This window comes from Coregonus clupeaformis, chromosome 13 (assembly GCF_020615455.1).
Source record: "Coregonus clupeaformis isolate EN_2021a chromosome 13, ASM2061545v1, whole genome shotgun sequence".
In the NCBI taxonomy this organism is placed as follows: Eukaryota; Metazoa; Chordata; class Actinopteri; order Salmoniformes; family Salmonidae; genus Coregonus; species Coregonus clupeaformis.
In genome coordinates, this window is record NC_059204.1 from 46,220,941 (window position 1) to 46,242,934 (window position 21,994).

Genomic DNA, 21,994 nt, shown 5'->3' on the forward strand with positions numbered 1-21,994 from the left:
GCAATGCCAAGTGTCGGCTGGAGTGTGTAAAGCTCGCCGCAGTGGAAACGCGTTCTCTGGCGTGATGAATCACACTTCACCATCTGGCAGTCAGACGGACAAATATGGGTTTGGCGGATGCCAGGAGAACGCTACCTGCCCGAATGCATAGTGCCAACTGTAAAGTTAGGTGGCAACAGTTTGGGGAAGGCCCTTTCCTGTTTCAGTATGACAATGCCCCCTTGCACAAAGCGAGGTCCATACAGAAATGGTTTGTCGAGATCGGTGTGGAAGAACTTGTCTGGCCTTCACAGAGCCCTGACCTCAACCCCATCAAACACTTTTGGGATGAATTGGAAAGCCGACTGCAAGCCAGGCCTAATCGCCCAACATCACTAATGCTCATGGCTGAATGGAAGCAAGTCCCCGCAGCAATGTCCAACATCTAGTGGAAAGCCTTCCCAGAAGAGTGGAGGCGGTTATAGCAGTAAAGAGGGGACCAACTCCATATTAATGCCCACGATTTTGGAACGAGATATTCGACAAGCAGGTGTCCACATACTTTTGGTCATGTAGTGTAGGTGTAATGAAGACTGAAGTGGTAGAGCCCAATTAAGACCGGTTGGAAATGATCATGTCACAGTTCATAGAAATTGAATAATCAAGAACGTAAGAGTAGCAACTTCTCGTCTTTGAACAAATTGTTTCTATTTAGACGTGCAAGGTTGAAACAATTAGTAAATATTTTGAAAAAACATGGAAACGATTTTATAGCAAGTTTAATCGCATGTCTAATAATTAAGCCGATGGGGCTAACATTTCCCATTTTAATTTAGAAAAATTACAGTCGCATGGTGCCGTTTTATTCTCAAACCAAATCACTCCTACTTTCATTACTTAAGCTTGAGTGGTAACGTTTCAATAATAGGAACAAATATGTTTCGCTCAAACCTGGGGAGCCTAATGGCTCCACATTCCATTTGAGACAGTTCATGAATTTGATGGTCCAATTTAAGTAAACACGCTTACAGAATATGACTACCACGATCGCACAGAAAATTCACTTCAACCAACAGAAAACAAAGAAAAATAAAACCGTCAAATGTTTGTCCTGTACACAGTCAAAACCACACAATGTACTGTGTGTGAAAAGCCTACTAGTTTTTATCCTTTGGAGAAAAGAAGGTGAGGCCCAAAATGGCAGTTGAATGCCCTCAGATCCTGAAAGGCATGCTTGAAGGAAGCCTTCTGCATGCACTTGCCACCAGCAGGGCTTTCCACATCTCCATTTTACGTTTAGACCAGTTAAAAGTCACTAGGATAGTATTCATGGTATAACAGCAGAGGAAAGCATTCACGTATCACTGTCTGCAAATAAAAAACTAGTTCCCCAAGAAAATGTGAGTTAGACTGTCAGATACTAAAATGGTCTGCTTTGTTGGTCTTTCTATCTGATAGGTTTGATCAGATCTAACAGAAGGTAATGTGAGACATGGGGAAGAACTACATTCCCAGAGGCCGACTGTGTGCAAGGAAAACGGGAGTTTTGCTTATCACTCTAGCAGACTTGTCATTTTGGTGCAGTAAAGCGCCCGAGCGTCTCTCCCAAAGCCCCACACTTTATGGAGAGAAAGTCTTGGTCTGAGGTCTATGTGTGTGTCTGTGTGTTCCTGTGATTGTTATAAAAAATGCTTACATTGTTCCCCTAGATTGTTTACACATGCCCACACGTACATATATGCACTCACTCACACCGGTCCTTATGTAAAGCTACTTTGCCCCTTGCTTTAAATCTTTTAAAAACACAATAACCACTTTATTACCCAGAAATCTACATATGCTGGAACATTTGACTTTTCATATGAAGTCTTCGATGAAGGCAATACAAATTAAAAAACGAAATCTGGAAAACGGAAAAATAAAGTTATCCTATATACATGTGAACTAATGGTTAATTTGGACGAGCCAAAGTCACCTCGAGGACAGAGGCAAGGGCCTGCTAACAAAATGCATGGATCGATTTGGGCTTTTCCTTTCTATGTCCACATATACACAAACTTATTTTACTCAATATTTCAGCTAGGCTTTTAACAAGGCACTCCTCTGGTGTGGATGAATATTTTTGCAAATTTGACCATTTCTGTTTTGCTAAACTAAATGTAGGGGTTGAATAAGGATACTTGTCGTTATAGAGCACCCAGTACGCAACACAATCATGAAGACACTTACTACCATAACGACTTCCCAATACAAATTACTGTCTTGTGGGGCAGCTTTCTTATCAAGACCAGGCCTAAAATAAAGTAAAATTAACTAGTTAGAAATGTGTTCAGAAACAAAAAGCTGCAGAACAGGAGATTTATAAAATGGGCAAACTTGCAGTGATGCACATTCGGACCAGAACTACAGCATTCAAAACCCACACACACACACGATCGCATACACACGGCAATCTAAAGGGTTATCGGTAGGGGGGCTCTGGCATGTGAAGGTGGGAGTAGTCAGGGCGGCGGAGGAGGGGCTCCTTGTGTGATGGAGGCGGCTCATACGCTCTAGCTGGGGCGTAGGTGGCAGGCGCTGGGGGTGGGGCCTCCGTCGGGGGCGGGGCCTGCATGGGCATCTGGTGGGTGGGCATCTGGGTCGGGGCTGGAGGTGGGTAGCCATACTGGTACTGCTGGTACTGTTGTTGGTATTGCTGGTACTGTTGGTACTGCTGGACCTGCTGATAGTACTCTGCATAGCATCTGAAGTTGAGAAACATTATATTGTAATTACGCTTCAAAATATCAAAACTGCCTCAAAAGGTGCAAATATCAAGACTTGTCTCAGAGGTGCACCATGTACCTGGCAATGGGGTCTCCGTCAGCAGCAGCAGGGTCCTCTGGTCGGCCGGGTGGCGTTGGGAGGAGGGCACGGCGTTTGGGGCGTGGCTGGGGGAAGGGCTGGGGCACCGGGTCAGGCAGCAGTGGGGTGGAGCGCCGCACTGGGCTACGGTCCCTGTCCCCTGACTTAGTCCCCATCTGCTGCTCAGCTAGAACCTGCTGGCCCTGCTGGAAGAAGCGGGCCCGTGCTGCCTCAAAGATGGCCTGGGCACTGGGGTCTGCGCCCCCCATGGAGCCATAGGCTGACGATGCCTCTCCAGCGGTGGTGTCGTACTGGTTATTGTAGCCTGCTGCGTCCGGTGTGGCTGAATTATGATAGCTGGAGGCCTGGTTCGCTATAGAGTCGTATACCTGATCTGCTACAGAGCCGTACACCTGGCTGGCGAGGGCACCATAGACCGCAGGGCTCACTGGGGTACCATCTGTGGCGCTGGCTGCCGTCATGCCCTTAAGCGCAGCGTAAGTGGGATCAAAGCTTGTTGTGTTGTAGACAGAGTTGTGCAAGCTCTGCTGCACCTGAAGAGGCAGACCTGCAGCTGCAGCAACCGCAGCAGCCAGTACAGCAGCCTGACTCTGGTGGTGCTCCATATGGGGCTTGATGGAGGGGCTTTCATTGGCATAGTGACTCATGATGGGGACCTTGGCTGTAGTTGTGGTGGGTTTACTGGGCTGCACATTGGAGAGCTCAACAGAGAGCGGTCTGCCTTTGAAGGTGGTACCATGGAGAGCCTCAATAGCCTGCAGCGCATCCTCCTTACGCTCCATGTGCACAAAGGCATAGCCCGCCGAGGAAGAGAGCCTCGCTGTAAACAAGCACAGGATGACAAGACAGTGAGCTAATGAATTTAACCACCAAACTATGTTTCCATTCAATTATTTTAATGAGAGTAAAGTACCTGTTGGATAAAAAAAACTCACGATAGGCCTGATGGAAACAGTTAATTGTCTGTACACTTTCTTAAATGTTGACAAAACAAAATACATTCGACAGGGTTGAATAATATTTAGGGGGACTAAAATATAATGTGTGCGACAAATGTCGGTGGATTAACTTTTTTTGAAATTGTTGGTAGAATAACTATCATATCGAAGCAAACTTCCACTCACCGATACTATGTTGTGTGGTCCTACTACGAGGTGAAAAAGCATGCAGTTTATTAGGCTACAGATTGAATAAATGATTAACTTCAGTGTGGTGAAAGTGCACAGTGATGAGCTTGAGGCTTATTTCCATTAAATATCCAGGGTCTTCATTTGAATGCTGGTGATATGATGATCGGTGCTTGGCTGCCAATTACATTTACATCAAGATACTCTTGACAAATTGACCAATAAAAATGATCCTGCTCTTCTCCATAATATCATCATGTACCCTCTGGACTTTATCTGTGAGCTGTTGGCTAGAGCACATATGCCAAGACCAGAGTTGGCAAATGTGTTGTTTATTGCAAGAGTTTTTGTCCCAAAACCATCAACAGAGTTAAAAATGGGCTGGCGACACTGTTGTTTTATTTGGCTTTTTACGTACACTATGTCATTACGCACAGCTTTTTATCCGCAACAAGCCAGTTTGATGGAAACAGCTCTGCCGGTAAAATTTGCATATCTTTTGGTGCGAATATTAGTATATTTGCTTGAAAATCTTTCGACAAGTGTATGGAAACCTTAGTCATTTAGTCGATTTACTAAACTGAAGTTGCGCTGTATGCGCACAAAGTCAATGCATGAAAAGGCGGGGGAAACGACATGGCTCACCTTTGACCTTATCACACTCCAGAACTTTCCCAAAGGTCTGAAAGAGCTCCTGTAGGTCCTCAGCAGAACACATGGCACTAAGGTTCCCAACAAACACCTTGGTGGAGTGCAGGGGCCGTCCGCGGGACTCTTCAACCACCAGGTTGCGGCCATGGAACTCCCGTCCATTCAGTTCTCTTATGGCTCGATCAGCAGCACCATCTCCTTGGAGGTGGATGAAGGCAAACTGCCTGAGTAAACTACAGGTGACCACCTGTCCGTATGGTCCAAAGAGCTGTGTCAGGTCCTCCTGAGAGGTGTCCAACGCCAGGTTCCCCACAAATAGCTTTATAGCATTGTTCTTATCTGTCGACTCCATGGCTGGGCACACCTGGGGAAAGAACAGGAGGGTGTCACTGACCTAGCTAAGTTAGTTTATCTTTCAGCTGATGACAGAACTGAAAACGGGACGTGTAATCTATAGGCAAATCATGAATATAGTAGTTTAATAAAATGTGACGTGTAACTAACAATATTGTAAAGCATGAAGCTAAACTAGTCCATGGTCAAACCTGCTGGCAATGATTCAGTTAATTAGCTTACATTTGCAAAGCTAGCTAGCTAATATTTGCAACGCTAAATTAGCTAACTACTGTTAGTTCCCCCCCCACCAGATCGGGAAACATGTGATTTTCATAGAATCACTCGAAATTGCTGTATTTTACAAACATAAATTGGCCGAGGTGTAATCAGATTTATCTTGGCTCGCTAGCTAGCTAAAATGATAAATTCGGCGCGGATTGGAGTTAGCTACAGTAGCTAGCTAAACTAGCAATCTTACGTTATGTTGAGTGTTCAGAAGCAGTTACATATATTTGCAACAATTTAGAGAATACTGTAAATTTTTAACATCCAATTGTGTATTCATAACAATTGCTGAGTTAAACAAAAATGACAATAGTTTTACTCAAACAAAAAAATAACTTAGCACACTGTGCTTCCATCTTACCTAACGCGGTGCAATATTTTCAATGACCACATCCGGTTCCGATCTTTGAGCGTGTGACATTTCCAAAAGACTTGAGCTGAACTCGTTTATTTAGGCTGGCTACAATATTTTGCTACAATGTAACTGAGCACGTTGTTTGAGTGGCGTGTACAAATAGGCTACCACTTAGTGTTTCAACCATTAGGTCCTTCTTATTGTTACATTTTACATAGTAAACTATATCTATCGAAGTCTCCATTGCAGAAGTGTATACCAAATGAAACAGACATTTATTTTGTGAAAATCTTTAAATGTATCATGATTGCTGCATAATTTGGTTACAATGGTGATGATGACCACTCAGAAGTTTAGAAATAATTTATGCAGATTAATTATGTAACCCTCTTTCACAAAGGACAGAATAAACAACAGATTTGAATTATGTTTTAGTGGCGGTTTTCCCACTGACAATACTGTCTTTAGCACATTTTCACAAGGTGGTGACGGGCGCATGCGTATATAGCCTTGGTCCAAACAGGTTTGTTTCTCTGCAAAGTGTGAATGGAAAATATAAGGAAGACAGAGCAGAGGAGTGCGAGGAACTTCTGAATCACAACTTCACAGAGAGGTCTCTGCCTGGACAGTCCAGACAGCGCCAGCATGGCATGTCCATATATCTAGGTCTATTACAGTTTTCTATACTTTAGACGTTTCAATGGCATTTGGAAATTCAGGGACCAAGTGGAATTTACAGTAGGCTATTCAGCATAACCTCTCACACGACAGGGGATCGGGAGATTAAGGTGAATTCTGTAATGTTGCCATTTATTTTAAAGTGTCAAATAAGAAACAGTTGAATCTTTGTTTGATTACTGAAGTCACGAGACCTGGCACCGATTAACTGAAGGTATGTAAAAATAGTACATATCAAGGAAGTTAGCCTCTTACAGAGTTACAGAACGTGGCAGTGATAAAACGTGTGGAGTACGTTGGAGGCCCATACCATGTCCACAAATATGATGGTGTAATTTTATTATTAGAATAAAAAATATACAAAATCTAATTTTTCTATTTACTGAAATAACCTTTGGTCTGTTGTTACAGTATAGTCCATGTTTAATTATGCCTATATTTTTCATCACTGGTTCCCCAACATAAAAACAACTTTATACCTCCAGTAATAACCCAATTCTCAGTATCACAATAGTCTCATGAGGTTCAAAAGTGGGCTCTGGTATAGGCTATTCATTCTGGACATTTTGTTGCATTGTTATGTGGTCCTCTGTAGCTCAATTGGTAGAGCATGGCGCTTGTAACGCCAGGGTAGTGGGTTCGATCCCCGGGACCACCCATACGTAAAAATGTATGCGCACATGACTGTAAGTCGCTTTGGATAAAAGCATCTGCTAAATGGCATATTATATTATTATGAATGCAAATTTAAGATACTGCCTTACATTTTAGACTTGAACCTCTCAGTTGTTTACAGGGTTAGATTTGCATTTTCACACACTGCTCAGTAGGTTCGGAGAGTGTTTTCAGTGCTTGTCTCTACCAGCTCACCAAGTCTAGACTTGCCAAACTTCAAGCGAGAAGTTGGGCAGCCAGCTCCACCACCCTTTCTCTCAGATATTGTGTTGGGCTCAGGGCTGTCTTATATAGCAGCAGCCAATCCCTGGAGGGAAGTTGGAGGAATAGACATCCTGTCATTTTCCATAATAACAGCCTGTGTATATAAACCACCTCTGTCAAAATATAGCCTCACCTTCTCATATTCAAAGGGTTTAACAAGCTAACACAAAATGTTTACTTCAGTCCTAGCAAGTTCACTGTTGAGGGTAGGATCCTTAGGATATGCACACGTTAGAACACTTTACAATTGTGGTGAGTCTTACTCTGATGACATACTCCCTCCAGATTACTCACTGAGAGGAAGGAATATGGTGTGGGAGTTTCCCAAAATTATGGAGGAGTAGTGGTCATCACAGAACACAGGGCACATCATGCCATGATGCCTGCTAGCATTACCAGAAGGGAAGAGGAAGAGTCTTGATTCCAAAATAATTAGTATGATGAATAGCAGAATGGGAAGCATCACTGTGGCAACTTAGACTTGTGTATACTCTGTTCCCCAGATGCAGGAGGACCCGGTGTATGATTTCCCTGAGCCGGTAGGGGGGGAGCCGGTAGGAGAGAGGCGGGCTTGTCCTCAGCGTGGCTCCCTGAAGAACATCAGTGTGCTTGACCGTCTGCTTCTCACACACCCCGTCTGGCTGCAGCTGTCCATTAACTCTGCCACCGCTCTGCACATCCTACAGAGGGAGCCGCCTGGAGTGAGACACGCACCAACTCACGCACACCGCACACACGCACACACAAAACACGACCTAAGTTTGTATATCTCTGCCTCTCTGTAGATCTTTCTGGTGCGCAAGTCCAACACCTCGCAGAAGAAAGTGCTGTGTGTCAGGCTTGCAGACGACAGCGTTCCCTCCTTTGTCAAACAATTTGTCATCCGCGAAGGGGACTCTAGTGAGTGATGAAAGAAAAAGACAGAGATGTTCTATCTAAAGCCTGTTGATATGAATAAAGAGGGTTTTTACTAATGATCTTATTCTTGCTTCCCCGTCTCCCTTCCATTCACAGCCTTCTCTTTGGAGAGAGCGGCTATCGGTTTCCCTGACCTCTTCCGGCTCATTGCCTTCTACTGTGTTAGCCGGTATGGGCCTTTTACTTGGCTTCACAGTTCAAAAGGCACTCGCACATCTGAGCTATCTTTGTTGCAGGTGCATGGTAACAGTTGAGAAAAAAGAAGAAACCCGCACACTGCTCTGACTAGGCCGATACATAAAGCTTAATAAAGAGCAGTGATACTTGGCTTCACTGTAAAATAGGTTTAGGACATTTAGACAACTAATGTCTACTAGTGTTATCCATCTAGATCTAAATTATCTCTCATTATTGGTCCAAATCATATCCTACTAACTTAATTAGACCTGTCTATAAAACGTATGTGCTGTCTATTTCAGGGATGTGTTGCCCTTCCCACTGGAGCTCCCTGAGGCCATAGTCAAGGCTTCATCCCACAAACAGCTGGAGTCCATCTCACACATGGGCGTGGGTAGGTACCACAGTGTGGCTCAGAGGTCTGATCTACCAAGATGTTGGCAATCGTTGTAATGCTAGCTGCCATTGTGTACCGTACACAACTCATCAAGGATAGCGTTGAGGAAGTATGCAGACACAGTTTTGCTTCTTTTTCATTCAGAGTTCTGGAGCTCCCAGCTGAACTTCAGAGGTCCACGCAATGGGCCCCCACCAGTCGAGGAGGCACCGCTGCCACCTAGCCCCACCCCTGAGGACTGTGCCACGCCACAGGAGAGCCCCACCCTGTTCCAGGAGTTCTGCCCCATCCAAACACGCAGCCCCCGGGAGCTGAACTGTGGGGCAGCAGGCCAAGGGGCTCTCTGTTTCATCAACCCACTCTTCCTGCAATCCCAGCCTGCACTGCACAAACGCCTCCAGTTCAAGCGCAGCCTCAAGGTGCGTGTCTCCACTGAGAACTCTAGCTCCTTGTCCCCACCAGTTGCCCCTCCCCCTCCCCCACCTCTGCTGGCCAAGAAAAATATTAAAAGCAAGGTCCAGCAGGCCAGTAGAGCAGTGGAGGGTGAGAGAGGGACAGCACCCGTCCAGGAGGACTCAGACTATTTGCATCCATGCTTGGTTCTTCCATTTCTTCCGCAGAAGACCAGGGTCACACCCACACTGTCTCCCACTGCAGAGGAGGACTACCATGTGCCCTTAGCTCTCCTGCAGGGACCGGCCCAGGAGAAAGGAGGTGAGGAGGTGGGTCTCCTGCTGGAGCAGAGATATGCTCCCTCCCTGAGTGAGCTGGACAGCAGTAGTTCCCTCAGCAGCCTGGAGGAGGCAGAGGAGAGCTCAGAGCGACCTCCCCTCACCAGGGGCACCAGTAACCCCTCACCCCCATGCACCTTGCCCCCACGCCAGCCCGTCTCAGTCCTGCGCAAGCTGAGTGCAGCCTTTGTGTCCTTCTTTATGCCAGAGAAGCACGTGGCGAGGCTGGTGGAGGACCTGTCCCGTGACAGGAGGACTGTGTTTGGTGTCCTGGTGCAGGACTTCCTCAGGCAGCAGCGAGAGGCGATCAAGCCTCAGTGCCAGAGATCTGGCGTAGAGCTACTGCAGGGCATCCGCCTCTTCCTCTCCCAGGCCAAGACCTTCCTGCTGGACTGTGGAGAACTAGAGCCCCCCATTGAGACCATGGTGCCTGATGATGAGAAAGGTACAGCAACATTGATCCCCAATGCAAACAGCAGGCATTAGTCAAATAAACAGTAGAAATATGTTGTATATCATTTTATATACAACCAGTACGACCATGTTTCCCTCTACTGATAATGACATGTGACCTTATGAATGTGTGTTTGTGTGCAGACCTGGTGCTGGAGAAAGCCATGTTCCGCTGTGTGCTGAAACCTCTGAAGGGACAGATAGACAGGACACTGAAAACTCTGCATGAGCGAGATGGCTCCACCCAAAGCATGGCAGAGAGCCTAGCTGTGGCCAGGGGAAAGACCCCGTTGGAGTGTTTTGGAGTGCGGGTGGGAGTGCCGGATGCTGCCGGTGTGGAGAAGGTGCGGCAGAAGTTAGCTCTCATGAGGCGGGCTTACTCTCCCATTGACAAGGTTGCTGTGCTCCTGCAGGTCTGCAAGCTCATCTATAAAGCCATGACGGACAATTCAGGTGAGGGCTTTTTTATGAGAGAACATGGTAAAGAAATAAACCTTACAGAAGCAACAGCTGCTATCCCTCCCATCCATGGTCTTTTCAAGACTTGTGTCATGTGTTAACATGGTAGAGTTGTCTTGTCTCCATGAGCAGGCCAGGAATTCGGTGCAGATGACTTCCTACCAGCCCTGTCCTATGTCATCGTACAGTGTAACATGCCAGAGCTGTCTGTGGAGGTGGAGTACATGATGGAGCTGCTGGAGTCATCATGGCTGACAGGGGAGGGTAAGGCTGACAGAAAACGATCAAACCGTTAACCCCAACTATATACAAGTATTTAGGCTTTAAATGTGAAATATTTCAAATAATTTAGTATATGATGCCAAATAGCCATCATAATCCATAGTGTTGCAATGTTTGTACCAGGTGGGTACTACCTGACCAGTGTGTATGCCAGCCTGTGCCTGATCCAGAGCCAGCCTGAAGAAATGCCCTCTAGCGGGCTGACCCAGGAGGCCAGAGACTCCCTGAAAGACTGGAGCCAGCGCCGGAGCAGCCAGGCTCAGAGCCAGAAAAACATACAACAGCAACTGGTACGACTCAATTGATTTATTAGCACCAATACTGTATAGAATAACACAAACTAAACAGAAATCAACACATACCTAAGGTATGTGGAATAATATGCGTCAGTTGGAAATCCCTGTACCCCAAAGTGACCAGTAGGAATGCTCGATATCAACTGTTCTCATGGGAAACTTTTTTTAAATTGTTTGTTGTAGAGGTGTGTCAAGGTTCTGTTTCAAGATGGAGAAAGCAGTTGGATGAAAACCCTGCAATGGAGGGCAGGAGTTAGTGGGGAGGCCCTGACCCAGCTCTGTGCTGCTAAGTTTGGTGTGGACAACCCAGGACTGTACAAGCTGTACTGGCGGAGTGAGGGGGAGATTCAAGCCCTCCCAGCCCAGGGCCAGATCCAGGACCTACAGGGCCAAGGCACCAGCGGAACACCCCTCATATACCAGCTAGCCAACCAGGATGGACTCAAGACTTGCAAACTAACAAGAGAGGAGGCTGTGGACCTTGTGGAATCACCTGGAGTATCCACACGTTAAGGAACAGTTTTCTTAAACCCCTCGACTACAATAAGGACTTGCTTTGTGATTTATTCTTAAAATAAATGTCTGCTGGAGATTGCAAAGTACTGAAGACATTCTATTAAACAACATCTAAGTGTAAATTATATTTCAATGTATATCAGTTCATGCAGCTCATTACACAAGTTCCCCGAGATACCTTTAATAATGCATAAGAAACAAACTGAACAGACATTGGTATTAAAAGAAAATCCAATTAATTTTTGTATAGGCTGTTTCTTACCAACCTAAGCAAGAGAGAATTTGCAGTACTGTGTACCCTTTCACAATGGCTTTGACCATGTCACAGTAGTGGCTTTAAGTTTCCTGGACACAAGGGACAAAGAGCTTACCCTATGATTCATATTATTCGAAGGAGTTCTTTAAAAAAGAACATTGTCAATCTTTCTAAGACAAACAGCAATTGAAATGTGTCAACATAAAAAAGGGTAATATTGTGGTTTAGATTTGATTGACAGATTAGTTGATGGTGAACTGTGTATGGTACCCTTGAGTCACTTTTTGTTTCTATACTCTGGCCTTGTTTCAAACTGACTCCAAGCTCCTACCACAGGGCACTGAGTTCTTTTAGCTGTCAAATTTGTATGACATTGCTTACACTGTTCCTATCCTTCCTAATATTAAAGGGGGAATGAATTACTGCATAATGATTGGGGCTTAACGTAGTTTCAAACTGTGCCTCTGGGGTGAATGTCTCGAGTTTCATAATCACAGCCATAACCACCTGTGCATTCCACTCACGACTGATTTGTAAAGGCATTTGACAGTGCATGGAAAGATCAGTTCCTATGACAGGTCCAGGCGTGTCTCAGTCAGGAGCAGGCGTGGGCAGTGCAGCAGCATGTCTGGGTCTTAGCACTGCTTTGGCTGTGTATCTGCACTGTTCACTCAGAACCAGCAGGGGGCATCCCTCTTGTTCAGCTCTAGCAGGTGGGCCTCCACCTCCTCGGCGTCGTCATCTGCAAACCGTTCTGTGAAGGAGCGGATCAGTCCAGCAGCACTGCCCTCGTATTCCACCAGCTCTACACTGTCACCTGCATCAGACAATACACAAGTCTTTGAATTCCAATGACACGTGGGCCAGTAAAATGGTTTAGGGTGATACTGTCTTTACATGAAGGTAGATCACTTAGTAGGACGATGATAAACATATGAAGAGCCATGCCATGTAAATGTAGATATTCATCTTGGCATTAAAGACTAACCTTTGACCCTTGTGTTGGCTTGAACAAACATCTTGCGAGCCTCTTTGCGCTGGAGAACAGTCTCCCGCAGGCACAGGAAGTTGTGAGAACCACTGTCGGACACGGCCGAGTATCCCTCATACAGAGCTCTGCCTCCCTCCACATCGGCTGTGGACTTGAGGACCTGCAGGGACAAAGATAATAATGTCAAATAGGAGATTTGATTCGACTTTTATTGTGACATTTATCCCGGTAATCCCAGCCATAATCAAGACATTTCCAAGCCTTCTACAGCTGTACCTGTAGTTTGCATAGGAACCTCTCGATGGCAGCCTTGCCCACAGTGTGGATCTTGCTGCGGTCCAGCGTTATAAGGGCATCTGGGCGCCCATCCTTTCCTGTGCTCTCCTTCAGGGTCACCAGCCCCTCGCCAGCCTCCAGGAGTACCCGCAAGATCACAAAGCGAGCTTGCATGTGGGCCTGAGCCAGAGAGAACAGGATGTTTAGTTAAAGTGGGGAAGAGATTCAATGAGCAATAGAGTTAGAAAGATAGCATGATCAACTAAATTGAGGCTTGACGTACTTTATAAATGATTGAACTTTAGTGCAGCTGACCTGTCTCCAGCTCTTGCTCTCGGGGGTGTAGAACTCCAGGCCCAGCAGGCCAGCTCGGACCATGTTGAGCCAGTTGATGTACACCACCTCCTCTGCATCCTCGCCCTCATGGCCAAAGATACTGCAAACCCACAGGGACAACATCCTCGTTAGAGCATCCTGACCCACGTAAGATCACTGTTAATACATTCTGCTTTGATATTAATGTAGGTTTAGTGATTACAGAGTGTGTGTACACACACACACACACACACACACACACACACATACGAGTATGGATAAACAGACCTGAGCACGTGCTTGTTGAGGCAGAGGTAGAGCCCCACACACTCGGCCCTGCACTCTTCATAGGAGCAAGAAATGGTGGAGAATTTGCTGTCCCATGTTTCGTTGCCTTTGTACCAGGTGGTGATCTGAAGCACAGAAACCATACTTTCCACAATACTCACTTAAACCAAAAGTATGTGGACACCTGCTCGTCGAACATCTTATTCCAAAATCATGGGCATTAATATGGAGTTGGTCCCTGCTTTGCTGCTAAAACAGCCTCCACTATTCTGGGAAGGCTTTCCACTAGATGTTGGAACATTGCTGCGGGGACTTGCTTTCATTTAGCCACAAGAGCATTGGTGAGGTCGGGCACTGATGTTTGGCATTTAGGCCTGGCTCGCACTCAGCGTTCCAATTCATCCCAAAGTTGTTCAATGGGGTTGAGGTCAGGGATCTGTGCAGGCCAGTCAAGTTCTTCCACACCGATCTAGACAAACCATTTCTGTATGGACCTCACTTTGTGCACGGGGGCATTGTCATGCTGAAACAGGAAAGGGCCTTCCCCAAACTGTTGCCACAAAGTTGGAAGCACAGCATCATCTAGAATGTAATTGTATGCTGTAGCGTTAAGATTTCCCTTCACTGGAACTAAGGGGCCTACCCCGAACCATGAAAAACAGCCCCAGACCATTATTCCTTCTCCACCAATCTTTACAGTTGGCACTATGCATTCGGGCAGGTAGCGTTCTCCTGGCATCCGCCAAACCCAAATTCGTCCGTCGGACTACCAGATGGTGAAGCGTGATTCGTCACTTCAGAGAACGCGTTTCCACTGCTCCAGAGTCCAATGGCGGCGAGCTTTACACCCCTCCAGCCAACGCTTGGCATTGCACATGATGATCTTAGGCTTGCGTGTGGCTGCTCGGCCATGGAAACCCATTTCATGAAGCTCCCGACTAACAGTTCTTGTGCTGACGTTGCTTCCAGAGGCAGCTTGGAACTCTGTAGTGAGTGTTGCAACAGAGGACAGACGATTTTTACCCGCTACACGCTTCAGCACTCGGCGGTCACGTTCTGTGAGCTTGTGTGGCCTACCACTTCACGGCTGAGCCGTTGTTGCTCCTAGACGTTTCCACTTCACAATAACAGCACTTACAGTTGACCAGGGCAGCTCTAGCAGGGCAGAAATTTGACAAACTGACTTGGAAAGGTGGCATCCTATGAAGGTGCCACATTGAAAGTCACTGAGCTCTTCAGTAAGGTCATTCTACTGCCAATGTTTGTCCATGGAGAGTGCATGGCTGTGTGATTTTATACACCTGTCAGCAACAGGTGTTGCTGAAATAGCCGAATCCACTCATTTGAAGGGGTGTCCACATACTTTTTTATATATAGTGTATATAGACTCACCTTTTCTCCAGTCTCAGGATTGCGAACATTATCTATCTCGAAGTTGAAAGTTCCCTTCTCATCCTGTACACATGACAACACATAATAAAACACTAAAATCAGTCACAAAGCACTGTGCATCCCCCATTCAGACTACATAAACAGTAAAAACAATGGATTTTACTATAAACCAGACATTTAGACATTAAAGGCGCAATCTGCAGTTCAAATAATAAAGCGGTGGTTCCCCGCCACTGTTGTGGTAAACAGCTGGGGGACTGAGCTGGAGAAATGTAAACACTCAAATCCATAGACAGGGCTATGGATGCAAGGACTGACCATGCATGACATGAACATGAACGGAGATGCCTCTCTCACCTGGACAAAGAGCTTCCCACTGCCATGGCCCAGCAGTTCATGGAGGCCAACCTGCACCTCGAAGGAGGGCCCCTTCCACTTAATGTACACATCCTGAAAGAAACAGACAGGGACCATTGAAGGAAACAAAGATCTGACAGGCATAAATATATCCCCCCCACCCTCCCCTTCAGTCTTGGTGCTTATTTGGTAAGGCACGGAGGGCATAGTTAGAAAGTTGATTACCTTGTCCTCTTCATCCAGGAATGTGAGCTTGTCCTTCTGGGTAGCGTAGGCCACAGCCAGAACATTACCCAGGGAGACGTTCTTAAAGCCCTCAGACTGTCTGATATCGTCATCTAAACAAAGACAGACACATAATCAGAGATTACAAGGCTATTCCACGATAACGGAATTACGCTGCGACTCAGATTTCTCACTTTAAAATGTCAAACAAAAAAATATTGATATCAAAGTTTAACAAACCATGAAACTATGCACTAGGACTACTTTGAACAACGTACACGGAAATGTTCTCAAAAACACATTTACTGGAAGAACTGTGCAGATGCAAAGTTTGGTAACAGAATGACGGTAAAAACTTTTTACGCGACTACGCTTTCCAAAAACTGTTTAACATACACTCCGAAATAAGATTCACAGATGTCTGCAGAAATAATGAGGTGTCAGCTATGATATGACACCTTGAGTTTGAAAAAATCTATTTAGGTTATTAAACTACAGGAAGTGAAGGGTATTTACACCTGGTAACAGAATTACATTATGGGTCCCTGATCTGTACTACACATAAATGCATAATTTTTGATATATTTAAATATTATCCTTTGCATATATTGGTATTATTCTACACACTGGCTATTATTCAAATGATCTCCGCCCCCAAACAAGACCAAACTTGGTTGGTCTGGACCAAATCTGAACCAATCATAGATGTCTATGTTTCAGAAGTCTGGACATCACGGTACAGTAAAGTTCAGTACATTATATTGTACTCTACTTTTCTTTACTGTACTCTGTTTCACTGTGCTGTCCAAAGTTGTGAAAAATAGACATCTATGACTGGTGACTGGACCAAATCTGAACCAATCATAGACGTCTATGTTTGGGCCAAATCAAGGCCGGACCAAAAATGTATATCTGTGGACTTAGTGAAATCAAGGCCAGGGCGGACTGACCTAATTTAAAATACTTTTCAACGTCCGTGGATGCTGGTTACAGCAAATGGAACGAGAGGGGGCTCATGGGTAGGTGTCAGTAAGAGCTGGGAGAGGTGACAATAACTGGAGAGAGAAGAGAGAGTGGGAGGGGTTGTCCAGACTGCCTTCACACGTGCTTTGACCACCACGCAACAGAAAGAGAAAGAAAACATTGAGCTGAACATAACAGTATGCCAGTGGAGGAGGACAGTAGAAGGTGACCCAACTGTGGTTTGGGACTATGATTTCCCATTGCAGCCAATTTAGTTGCAGTAATTCTGTTACCGATTTAATTCTGTTACCGATTTGGAAACAGAATGAGTTTTAATCACTTAATAATTCATAAACAATAATGTATATCAGTAAAAACCGTAATTGGTAGGTCTACCTTCACTTGTTACTTCTGTGAACTTTCATTGAGAAATTAGAAAATATCTTAAAGATGTGGGTTTTTGGTAATGGAATTTCTCACAGAAGGGAAATAATTTCTCAAACTAAATATAAGTGTTGATATTAGTTGTCAGGGGTCTTTACTTCAACATTGTGTTTTGATGTATTTCTAGTACCTTTTAAGACTTTCTCTGGTGGATGTTTTCTAAGACCCCTTTTCCATCTGTTTGACCAGAAATCAAAACGACTATTTATGCCAAATTTTTTAAGATGGAAAATTGTGGAAAAATGTATCTATGACTTCATTTCCCCAAAATATAGACTCAGCTTTTATTTGACACCCAATTTGATATGCGCCTATGAACTTCACATATTGGTGCTCATGGGTCCTTTTACATGGAAATGACCAACATTAACATGAACCAGTCGTGTCAATATTAACTGAATTAAGAGTCAGTCGGACGTGGCACTCACAGTTGGGAATATTAATGCCAGCTGGAATGCCACTGCCAGCGAACGTCAGCACGTCCAGGGAGGTGAAGTCTGGCAGGAGGAAGCGGTCCTTCTCAAAGTCTTTTGGCCATGGCAGCTCTGGCAGAAGCACCTCGGCTGAGCTCACCAGCTTAGCAAAGCGTTCACTCATCGCCTTGTTCACCACGGCAACAAAGCCTGAGGAGAGAAGAGACAAACCCCAATATGATAACAAAGGAGTCTTCAAAAACACGGAACGATAATAGGGGTGCTTTGCCTCTTAATTTGTACCTTCAAACTCTCCCCTGGAACCAAAGGGATCCCTGTAGCTCTCGATAAAGCCAATATAACTAGAGAGAAGGGAAAAGAAGACTAACATCAAGTTGCTACTTCTTTCATCCACAGACTGGAAGGCCAAATCTGGAAGGCAGTACACTCTCACCTCTCCACAATGGGTCCCTTGTCTTTGATCCAGAAACGAGAGCCTTCCTTGTGCGCCTCCACGGACCCAAAGGTGAAACTCCGTGAATATTCCTCCAGCATTCGTTTCTGGTTCTCATTGGCTGCATGGTCCTGTCATTAAAGAGAAGACGTTCATGAGACCAAACTTGAATTTTAAGACGCATTAGTAGTTTTGAATCACATACTTTAATTGATAAGGGATAAACATACATTTGAATTAGGATACTGTTTGAACTAACCTTAGCTTTCTCCAGATTTTCACTCACTTTCTTCATGAGGTGAGCGTAGTCTCCCCTCGAAACAGTGAAGACACAGTCCTCAAAGTCATATCTGCCACACCCGGTCTCCCCCTCCCCATCCACTGCACAGTCTTGAGCAATGACAGAGAAAATGATTTAATAAAAAGAGAATTCATTACTGACATCAACTCTTTACACTTGTGGGAATTGACCTATATGGATAGGGCTAAATTGAAATGTTTCTTACAGAAGAAATATGAACGGCATAACCATGGTAGCAATTGAAAGGGAACAGTTGAGATTATCCTTAGACCAAAGTTGAGGACACAACAGTTCACCTGACAAGACTGAATCCAAACACTACACTTGATTTTATGTGCATTTTATATTTACTGTACTTTTTGCCACATTTGTTGTAAACTAAATCTGAATATACTCTGGATACATTCAGTAACACAAGAATATTCCTGGAAAATGTGTGCAACATAAGACAAAAAAAATGACAAGCGTTTGAGTGTGAGGACGAACTGGTGTCTCCGAGGGCCACACACCTCTCCAAAGTGTGCACAGTTCCTAAGTAACTTCAATGCACTTATGACTCAAATAAGAGTCTTCAAATATAAGGTGCTTTTTCAGATCTCCTAGCCATGCCGTTGAGGAACTAGAGCAAGCACACTTGTAGTCGTTTTGTTTGCAACAACCCTGCATCCCCGCCATCACACAATTACTGCCGTTTACACAATCCAAAAACGTCCCATTACAAAATCGCAATCTGGGTCAGGTGGGCATAATATCAATGTTTGTTCTGTTGCCAACATGACCAGCTAAGTTATAAAATAGGATCATACAGTGTTAGGCTTTCACAGGGCAATTCAGAGAAACAGATCGTCATTTTGGTGGGCATAGAAAAGAATAAAGGGCGCAGTCAGGTGCGTGTTCCGTGGTAAATGTTCTTCCCAATAGACAAACATAGGCTCATTCTGTTCAGAACAACCCAGGGTATGACGCCATGTCATCTTGTAACTGTACATCAAACATAGATGAGTTTTACGATATGGAAATGTGAAGTGCACAGTTGGGTGTTTGGTTTGCATGTAAGACACCAAATAGGTATTTATTATAATCCTCAACGTCTCATCTTTCAAAATACATTGAGTCCTCTTAATTCACAACATTTCCCTCACGCTGACCAAATAAGGTGCTAAAGTTGCCCAATTACCGGGAGAGATGGGGGCATCTTCTTGTCGCGTGCAGTGCTCAAGTTCAGAATGGCTGTCAGTCAAAAACCATACAGAGCTGTGAAGCTCAGAGCCTGAGCTCTGACGTCATTTATAGCACGTCTTTATTAGCATAGCTTTCAAAAGGACAAGGCACTCTCACCCTTCTGCACAGCAGACGCAAGGCGCACCTCATAGCTGGTCTTCCCTTCTGATTTATTTTTGAACAGTCGCGTGTTGTAGGCACTCAGGTTCTGTAAGGGAGACAGCTCTTTAAGTCCTGCAATACTAACAATATGGACATAAGACAAACTTTAATACATGAATAAACACCTTTGAATCCAAGAATTTCTGAGCCAACTCTGCATCCTCCAAACAACAGTTCCCTGAGAAGTATGTGGTGATTCCCTGAGGACAAGAAATAAAGCAACATCATTATCAACACCTACAGTACACAGTATTTATTTAAGGGGACCCAACATCACATAAGGCATAAGTGGATGAGCGCTTGGCATCAGGAAGTCTCACCTTGTCCCCCAAGCCCAGCTGTTTCTGTTTGTCCTCAAGGGAGAAGAGGAGGGTGGAGCAGCTGTCCCACAGGGCCTCCATATCACTGGGACTGTCCTGGAAGGCCTGGCTCTGCCACACAAGGGCCTTCAGCTTCTCCTAAACCACAATGTGTGGTCATTAGAGGACATAACCATTCTGTCAAGGCTTTTATTATTTAGATATAAAAGTGAGGATGATCTACCTTGGGGAGGTTGGGAATGAACTTGGTGTCTCCAAATGACTTGTAGTTTCCCATGTTGGCATAGAGGCCAGCAGCATAAACAAGAAAGGCCTGCCGACAGAGATGAAAATAGCTATTATTATCTGTCAGAAGACTCATGTTTATTACAACAGGCTCACTATGCACTTTGTGTTCGGTCACCTGATAGATCTGAGCCTGTACCATCTGTGTGTGGTTATACATTCTAATTATATGGTGTACACATTGTTTGACTCAGTCTTTCTCCAAGGCTCTGTAGGTAGGTGTATTACCTGGTACTCCTCAGGACTGAGTCCAGCTGCAGTGGCCACATTCCCCAGCTGTGCTGGTGGCTGCTCGCGGAACAGCCGCTGTAAGAGCACATAGATGGAAGCTGACTCAGGCGAGGTCTGCAGCAGCACAGCCAGTCCTCCGTACCAGGCAGACCGGGAGAGATAGTGCGCATAGAGCTGTTCTCTAGGGGACAGCAGGCGAAAGGCTTCTGTACAGTCCAGCGCAGAGATCCCAATGTCATTGGGGAGGTAATACTGAGAATCGACCATGGTGAACAACAGTCTGGATGCTTGCGGCTTCCTTTTCAACACAACGCTCACAGCTGAGAATGTGTAGCTAGATGTTAACAAAAAAGGCATGGTATTATTAGCACTAACTAAGAAATATTTGTAGTTGCATGGTTAGATTTACACACAGGTTACTTCTCAAGTCATCAAGTGATACATTTCGAGAATATTTCCTAGTTGCAACTAAACACATTGCATGATGTAGCAATCAAAACTAACTAGACATCTGGTCTGGCTAGCATGTCTGTTACAGTAGTTAGCCATCTATATATCCAGTGGGAGTGAAAGCCAGGTTAGTTCAATTAAACTTTCCAGCTAGCTAAGGTAGGAGAAGCTGCAGATTTAGCAGTATAGCTTGCCGCACGTAGAAAATTCGTAACTAACGTTACCTACAAAATCAAGTGTTTTCGACGAGGCTAGCTAACAGCTACTATTAGTCAGTCGGCAAGCTAGCTAACGCTTTGTGAGTTCCTATGTAGCTTGCTTGCTACCGTTAGCTTGCTAGACATTTACATAAATGTGTAGCTACCTCTTCCAAATACGCAAGCCTTGAATCACGTTACAACGAAACATCCAGCAGTGATTATGGTATATTTAGTGATGGGACGATTGATACCGGAGCTCCGATTACGTTTTCAAAGCACTACTGATCCGACACAATGTACTGACGCTCGTGTCAAAGTAACATTTTCACATGATCAATTACGTCCAAAGCTCAGTTTGATCACGTGGTTTTTCAAACGCGAGATCTCATCGATTTCGCCGCGGTTCGGGTGCTTTGCTTTCAAAGACCGACCTCTTCTTCTTCTTCATTGGGGTTTATCAGCGGTTGGCATCCAACGTTATGGTGCCTTACCGCCACCTACCGTACTGGAGTGTGGGCCAGAGACAGGGATAAACTAAATCTTACCTGCCAACCCCGTTTCTCTTAAAAAAGATAACAAAATATTTCTAATTACGCTCTACTCAATATACTCTTTAAACTAATTTCCTGTATCCTCTTCTCCCTCATACTAAATCTCATCCTCTCCCTTTCCCTCTGATACTGCCCACACTGTAGCAATACATGCTCCACAGTCTCTTTTCTTCCGGACAATAATCACACTTTCCTGATGGATGCTTTCCTATCACGTTTAATTTACATTTTACATTTTAGTCATTTAGCAGTCGCTCTTATCCAGAGCGACTTACAGTTAGTGAGTGCATATTTCAACTGGCTGTGTCCCACCCTTAATCTTCTGTCCCTTCCTGCCGTCCTCCCCTCCCCGACTTTCCTCTGTACTTGAAATAAATGCCTTCCCTTATTATTTCTATTCCACTGCTCCTGCCATCTCTTCACCATCACTGTATATATCAGTCTTTTTGCCTCTG

The 21,994-nt window shown here is 44.9% G+C and overlaps 3 protein-coding genes across 5 annotated transcripts; 1 reads left to right on the top strand and 2 right to left on the bottom strand.

The window, feature by feature from the left end:
* Window positions 1-740: 740 nt before the first annotated feature.
* On the bottom strand, window positions 741-5,675 carry LOC121579612 (RNA-binding protein 4). Its single transcript, XM_041894352.1, has 4 exons — window positions 5,605-5,675; window positions 4,617-4,986; window positions 2,824-3,664; window positions 741-2,723 (listed from the first exon to the last, which is right to left on the bottom strand). Exons 2-4 carry the CDS (start codon window positions 4,972-4,974, stop codon window positions 2,441-2,443), a joined length of 1,482 nt encoding a protein of 493 aa, XP_041750286.1. The 5' UTR covers window positions 4,975-4,986; window positions 5,605-5,675; the 3' UTR covers window positions 741-2,440.
* A 477-nt stretch (window positions 5,676-6,152) lies between these two features.
* On the top strand, window positions 6,153-11,683 carry LOC121579613 (ras and Rab interactor 2-like). 3 transcript variants are annotated; one of them, XM_041894353.1, is made up of 10 exons: window positions 6,153-6,490; window positions 7,719-7,916; window positions 8,001-8,115; window positions 8,230-8,302; window positions 8,613-8,704; window positions 8,852-9,883; window positions 10,036-10,344; window positions 10,483-10,614; window positions 10,756-10,922; window positions 11,112-11,683. In XM_041894353.1, exons 2-10 carry the CDS (start codon window positions 7,719-7,721, stop codon window positions 11,439-11,441), a joined length of 2,448 nt encoding a protein of 815 aa, XP_041750287.1. In that variant the 5' UTR covers window positions 6,153-6,490; the 3' UTR covers window positions 11,442-11,683. The 3 variants fall into 3 exon arrangements, with proteins under 3 accessions (XP_041750287.1, XP_041750288.1, XP_041750289.1); XM_041894354.1 differs by having other exon boundaries at window positions 6,153-6,386; XM_041894355.2 differs by having other exon boundaries at window positions 6,153-6,264.
* Window positions 11,684-12,350: 667 nt separating this feature from the next.
* Window positions 12,351-21,406, bottom strand: LOC121579614 (dipeptidyl peptidase 3-like). Its single transcript, XM_041894356.2, has 18 exons — window positions 21,153-21,406; window positions 20,336-20,672; window positions 20,046-20,135; window positions 19,823-19,960; window positions 19,628-19,702; window positions 19,458-19,548; window positions 18,078-18,208; window positions 17,819-17,949; window positions 17,668-17,726; window positions 17,380-17,574; window positions 15,545-15,657; window positions 15,320-15,412; window positions 14,963-15,025; window positions 13,571-13,695; window positions 13,283-13,403; window positions 12,968-13,147; window positions 12,689-12,851; window positions 12,351-12,517 (listed from the first exon to the last, which is right to left on the bottom strand). Exons 1-18 carry the CDS (start codon window positions 21,194-21,196, stop codon window positions 12,372-12,374), a joined length of 2,295 nt encoding a protein of 764 aa, XP_041750290.2. The 5' UTR covers window positions 21,197-21,406; the 3' UTR covers window positions 12,351-12,371.
* Window positions 21,407-21,994: the final 588 nt, after the last annotated feature.